The 6,609-nt window shown below is 39.4% G+C and overlaps 1 protein-coding gene across 2 annotated transcripts; it reads right to left on the bottom strand.

The window, feature by feature from the left end:
• Positions 1 to 1,028: 1,028 nt before the first annotated feature.
• LOC139927648 (uncharacterized) lies at positions 1,029 to 6,356 on the bottom strand. 2 transcript variants are annotated; one of them, XM_071919862.2, is made up of 9 exons: positions 6,320 to 6,356; positions 5,671 to 5,697; positions 5,403 to 5,552; positions 5,008 to 5,128; positions 4,130 to 4,342; positions 3,851 to 3,934; positions 3,228 to 3,369; positions 2,783 to 2,945; positions 1,029 to 1,759 (listed from the first exon to the last, which is right to left on the bottom strand). In XM_071919862.2, coding segments are annotated over exons 2-9 (1,110 nt in total). In that variant the 5' UTR covers positions 5,673 to 5,697; positions 6,320 to 6,356; the 3' UTR covers positions 1,029 to 1,524. The 2 variants fall into 2 exon arrangements, with proteins under 2 accessions (XP_071775963.2, XP_071775971.2); XM_071919870.2 differs by having other exon boundaries at positions 6,216 to 6,346.
• Positions 6,357 to 6,609: the final 253 nt, after the last annotated feature.

Raw genomic sequence — 6,609 nt, 5'->3', positions numbered from 1 at the left:
ATCAGTGTTTTCATTTTGACATAGAAACTTCACTGCAGTCCTCAAGGAAAACAAACATAAATGACACACAATTATAAAATCTCAGTCTGTTTTCAAAATAAAAGATGAAAGGACAGAACAAATATTTCACACAAAAAATCCATGTAAAAAAATTGTCAAATACGAATTTCAAGTAAGCTTATTAAGCCTATTTCTTCAGTTAGAAAGTAGCATAATGACTCTAAAGCTTAGTTTTCATGTAATAACACGTACACGATTGCCGAAAACATGAATCATTAAGTAGAAAGCACTATTCATTAATCAGAAGTTACAGTGTCTCTAAGTTAAATAATCATCTCTGTCTGTTGGCACGGAGATAAAAACAAATCGTGTGTTCAGCTCGAAATGTAGTGACATGAATAAACTGGTCGGTGCTGAAGTGGAAACCAAGCTGATCTGAGGTCAGGCCTTCGGCTGAACTGAGCCAGGTTTGTACTGGACTCATGTTTCCACTTCGTTTATTGCATTATTGTTCATTATGATTCATTTATAGCCACTGTCTCCTACATGGTCAACTATAGACCTACTCACCCTTAGGAAAAAGAACTATAGTAATCCAATAATACATTTCAGCAAAAGATAGTAGGTAACTGTCAATAGAATGTACAAATGTCACAGCAACACTATAACTCCCTATAGGATTATTGTAGTAATATTGTACCACAAAAGTTTAAAAACAGAGTCGTATAAACTCACTAAAGTACCACTGACATTTTAAGTCCCTAACGGAAAATTATAGCTCAATAGCTGCAGCCAACTGTCTTTCCAGTTGCTGCTGGCTGGCACTAAATATGCTGACAGTCCCTCCAATGACAGGTAGTATAAATCTGAGACAGCAAGTCAATTAATAGACACCAAAGACAAATAAAAGTTTCACCAGTTCCTTCTGGTGGGATTAATTTAATATTTCAGTGCTTTTCGAAGAATCAATAAATAGTTGTTATTGAGAACAAGATATTAAAATAAATAAAGAAAACATTTCATTTGTTGTAAATCAGCAATATCATAAAACAAAGTGTAGATTCAATTGACCATATTGTGTGGAGAGAACATAGGTAGTAGGCCTAAATAATACAGACTTGCTAACAACTATTGAGTCTTGTGTTAATACTATTCATGGTTTTCAAAATACTGACCAATCAGTATGTACTTCACAATACAATTCATGTATAAAGGCTTAGCATGAGGTCATCCAGATTACAATCCATAAAGAAACAAAAAAATCAAGTTTCTCAGAATATATAGCATAAATTTCAATCTCCTAATTTACTCCTAATTACAAACATTGTTCTTGGTGCACAGAATATTCAAAACAGGAATCATTAATATGGAATCAGAACTGAGGTAAATCAATGAAACTCAAGGCCAAATATCATTCACTTAGAGGTATTAGAGCAGATACTGTAAACGAAGTAAGTGTGCGGCACATCAGGAAATATTAGTAACAATTGGAGTTGTTGTAGTTTTGACAGAAGTGGCGGGACTTCAGCAGGTCCCCATGAGTTTTCTGTACTCCTGTTTGACACAGCTGTAGACGGGATGGTAGAAGCGCCTGTCCGGCGCCATCAGGTCGGTGACGATCTCAGTGTGGTCCACTTTAGGCAGCAGGTACAGCGACACCTTCACAGACAGCGAGGTGAGGAGCTCCGAAAACCTCGTTGAAGATTCAACAGGAACTATAATGTCACTGGTTCCATGGAGCAAAGCAAAGGGCGGCACTCTGAGAAGAGAAGAGAAGAGAAGAGAAGAGAAGAGAAGAGAAGAAGTAAAAAATATTGGTATTTTGTACTGTGAAAAGATTTCAAATAAAAACCATGCTTTCACTTGTTTACAACAGATCTACATGAGAGGTGAAAAACTGAAGTTGCAGAATGCTAGTTTGAGTGTACTTTCATTAAAGTGCAGTTTTATTTTCTAGCCAAGCAGAATCATCCAAGCCAAATAATCAGAAATTGTTAAAATTATTATGTGACGAGAGATAGTTCCCCGCTTTGGAATTTACATGCTAACTGGCCCCTATGCTGTTACACTCTGCTTTCCCAAGGTCTGAATAATGAATAAAATACAAAATGTGAGTATACATATTAGGGCTAGACAGATGTACATAGGTTTGCTGATATATCACACCAATATTGGCCTTTTATTAAATATCAGATATCAGCCAGTCATGTCGTCCATCACTGATATGATGGATGACGGTTCCTCCCTGACCACAGCTACAGAAAAACAGTCTGTAAAACCTGCAATGTCATTTTATTTGCATTTTATTTATTATTTTAATTGTTCAGTTCAGAGTTTTCCCTACCATTGATCAGGTGAGGTGGGTCACCTTGCTTTAAGTAGCTGCTAACCCTAAAGAAATTTCATTAGTCTGGGTTTCAATGGAGAGTTTTAGTGTCCCATGATGGTCTAAATGCTGTTTCTTGCTTTTACACCATTTAAAATTATGAGGGGAAACACTGAATTCATGTAACCTTTTGGCATGAATGCCAAATTTAAAGATACTGAATATTGGTACAAAGTACCTGCTATTGGTCTTAAAAACCCCACACAGTCAAACCCTTGTATATGTGATTAATGACAAAATGTGCTGCAGTAAAGCCAGCAGCCTCAAACTTAAAGAGATTTACACTGAATGAATGACTTCTGGGTCGATGCAACAGATTTTGTGTCTTCAGGTATCCACTATCTCACCATTAAAGACAATCGCAGTGACAAAGTCAAAACAGTTGAACTGTGGCACCTTTTCAGGTTGTCCTGGCTGAACGTCCTCAGTATGTGTGTGGGTGAGTAGTACGGGAAGTTCTCCACTCCGTTCATGGCTTTGTGCATGGTGGAGACGTACTCAACGGCTCGCATCCGCTCGTGCTCGTAATGGTCCATGATGTTGTACACACCGCTCAAACCTGTCCGGGGAACATCACAGAGATCAGCTACTTCATTCCTACAAAATACTGGATGTCAATTCTGAATAACTGTCGAATATATGAAGGAGACAGATCCTTGAAATCCTATTTCTTTTGAAAAGCTACTGTCAAATATTCAATAACACTGCAATGCAGGAAAACAAACAATAAATCAGAAGTCACAAGTATCTTTGTGCCACACAGAAATGCATTAAGGCTGCGGATTCTTTAGCATCAAAGTGCGACTGTTCCTGAGACTCGGTGAAGCTCTACAAGCCTTACCAATAACTCCTCTTATCGCCACTGTGAGCTCCTGCTGCTTGCTTGCCTCGATGAAAAGCTCCTCTCTGGTGTCAATGAGAAAGAGAGTGGTCAATGCACACAAATGTGCACCAGCTGAATGGCCGATTAACACTATGTTGTCCTACGGAGAAAGAAAAGGGACAATATGTGTTGTTACATACATATTAGTTACTATGAACCACTTTTTGTCCAATAGGTACAACATACATAATATGTTCATTTTGCACTTATTTATGTTTTGCCTTTTATTACATAGTTCAAAGTAGAGAGAGACGAGAAACACTGGGAGAGAGAAGGGATGACATGCGACAAAGGTCCTGGGCCGGATTTGAACACAGGACATTGTGGTTACATGGTACGCGCCTTAGACCACTGTGACACCAGGACGCCCCTGTTAGTTTTTAATAAAGTACAAAGAACATATAGATGGGTTCGGCACTATCTGAACAGAAAAGGGGTTTTAGAAAGTAGATATGTCATGAGTTAAATCATGAGCTAAAAGTCTTTATTCCATTGAGTATAATGAATAGTCAATCTTGTCATTATGATTAGCCAGTTTTCCCTCAATTTCCAAAGAACAGTTGAAAACAAAAATGACTTACTGTGTCAAAGTTGAACTTCTGTCGACTCTCTCGTGCCCAAATCAAGCAGTCAGCAATATCTTGGACCATCCCTAAAACATTTGCCTGGAAATTAAATGAAAGCAAAAATCAGTTTAGTCACAATAAAATGTCTAACTGAATCTCTCATCTGTCATGTAGGGTTACCTCAGTATAATTCTACTCTAAAGTGCAGAGGGTACTGAGTATTGTTCATACTCTACACATTTATACTGTAAACATACTGTCAATCTTGTCTCTGTGTAGCCGGGAAGCTTTTACCTTTGGATAGGTGCAGTAGTCAGGACAGACGACCGTGGCGCTCAGCTCCTCAGCCATTTGCCTGGCCAGCAGACAGTATATGGACCTGTCTCCGGAGCCCCATGCACCGCCGTAGATGAAAACCACCAGGGGAACCGGCTCCTCTGCGGACCGGCCCGCCGCGGGGGGGTGGTACAGGTCCAGCTTGTTGCTTCGACGGCCGTAGGTGATGCCCTGTCAAGTGTCCAAACACACACAACTGTGAACTTTGACACAAGTTTGAGTCTTGAGGGTGACCAGATTTTCAAATGACCACACTGAGGCACAGGGTCCCATGCAGGTTTTCTGGGGGGGACAAGTGGTGAAAGCTGGGATATACGGTAAAAGGACAGTATTTGTATATTTTTTCACTGATTTACTGGGACGCTTAGCTTCACGAACAATTGTACTGTTCCCAGGGTTCCCACATTCACTTGTACATCAAATTCAAGGACTTTTCAGTGACTTTCAAGGTCTTGTTTGGTGACATTCAGTGACTCAAATTTAGCATGTTTTGGGGTAAGACATGACATTGATCAAAATTAGACATCACAGAGGCCTCATTTATCACTCATGATCCTGTCAAGTCGAGAATTCATGGAGAAATACTTTTAAAACTTCTGCTGTATCAACACAAATATCCATCAGAGAACTTTTAAGGCCATCCACTCATTTTCAAAAACTTTTAAGGCCTTATTTAATTTTTCTCAAATCCACAAACTTTAAAGGGTTTTCAAGGCCCGTGGGAATCCTGTGTTCCAGACAAATCCAGATGTCTAGTCCCTGCCATGCAAAGAAAAAAACTAAACATGAAAACAAGCAGGCCATCTAAACATCTTTCAGACTCGACATTAACACACCTTTTCATAATGCTTACGGTTCTCGTCATTCTTGTACCATGACTTCCACTGAAAGTAAAGTTTCCCGTACTGCAGGTACTTGAGTGTTTCCAGCACGGCTCTGGTCAGACAGTATATTCGCCTGACGGAGAAGGCAAACAGGTGAAGAAGAAGGTTAATGAATAACATTCCTTTGTGAGTAAGAAGTAGATGAAGAAGTAGAGCCGAACTGATGCAATCTATACAAAAAAACAGGATCATCATCACAGTCATTACCTATTTTTTTCCCAATTACTATTTGAGACACACATTTGTCATTTGATGGACATTTCTCTTTATATGTAAAATAAAGGAAGAATAGCATAATCCTGTGATCTTGTGACCAAAAAAAAGATCCACAGTATTTTAACAGTTACCTTGGTTTTAGAGCTTCTATGTACTTTTTATAGCCGGGCTTGTTGGGCCAGCCGTACATCCACTGGGCAACCAGAGAGATGGAGTATGGGAGGCCGACCAGCAGCGCGCCTGCTGCTACAGGGAGAGACATGTGGGGCTTCAACCCAGTCCTTCAAAAAAAAAATAACAGTTCAAAACATTAGCACGCAATTTTTAGTTCAGATATTACTTTCAGAAAGTCTTTAAAATATTCTGAGACAAATTAATAATACATTGAGAGGCTCTTACATGTTTTAGTCCAGTAGGGTTCCTTCTCTACAGAAAATAAATGATATAAAAAGGAAACAACATGTAAATATCAGGATGTAACATGATTTCTAATTTTTATATAAAGTGCACAGCCCAACTGCAGTTTTGTTCACAGCGGGCGCCCCCTACTGGGATGCAGGCGACAGTGAAGAAATAAATAAATTAAATAAAACCCTGGTACAGGTTGGTTAATGGCTACATTTGTGCTACTTTCACTTGTTTTTGGAATACCACGTGGGCTGCTGCGATGCCAAGGGCTACGGCGTTTGATTTATTATTTTTTTAGTGGGTGTTACAGCAGTAAAATGGTACCCAAACAGAGCAAAATACGTCTTATTATACCTTCATTCCACCATTTCCATGTAAGCTAGGCCGATCGGTCTCACTTTTTACACGCCGTCCAAATTGGTGAGTTTAGAACAATTAAGGTCGTCCAAAAAAAAAATGATTGCATGAATTTTCATTGTTTTCCTTTAACAACCTACAGGAAGGTCAGGAAAAGCCGGAAGACCGCGTAAACCAACCTAAAATCACATGTAGCTCTTTATCTCGCGGTCATTCTTCCAGGTTAGTGTGCTTTCTATAAAATTCCGTGTTTCAAAAGACAAAATCTGGTTCCGCGACTCACCAAGGTCTATGTCGGTATAATTTTAGCCAAGAGTCATCCTCCAAAAAGCCGGGGTGTGAAATATACAGAGAGTAACACGGAGAGGCGAGAGAGCAGCGTCACTTCATTTCCCGTTTTGGTTAAATCCTCTCTAGACATCTTCCGGTGTAACTGAAATTAGTGTCAAAGATCCTCCACAACATCTTTATTTTTTGAGCGACATGCTTATTTGATTTCGCATCCCAGCAGAGAAGTCTATGTAGTTTCTCGGTGAGCTACTGGCAACTTACAACGCGTTGGAAATGGCTTCA

Source organism: Centroberyx gerrardi, chromosome 8, assembly GCF_048128805.1.
Source record: "Centroberyx gerrardi isolate f3 chromosome 8, fCenGer3.hap1.cur.20231027, whole genome shotgun sequence".
Lineage (NCBI taxonomy): Eukaryota > Metazoa > Chordata > Actinopteri > Beryciformes > Berycidae > Centroberyx > Centroberyx gerrardi.
Note: the sequence above shows the minus strand (reverse complement) of the source record. Positions and strands in the feature narration are given on the sequence as shown.

Coding starts and splice junctions, on each gene's coding strand:
- LOC139927648 (XM_071919862.2), bottom strand. Junction 4,343..5,007: donor ACCGTAAGCATTATGAAAAG/GTGTGTTAATGT, acceptor GACACTTGACAG/GGCATCACCTACGGCCGTCG. Junction 3,370..3,850: donor AGAAGTTCAACTTTGACACA/GTAAGTCATTTT, acceptor CTTTCTCCGTAG/GACAACATAGTGTTAATCGG.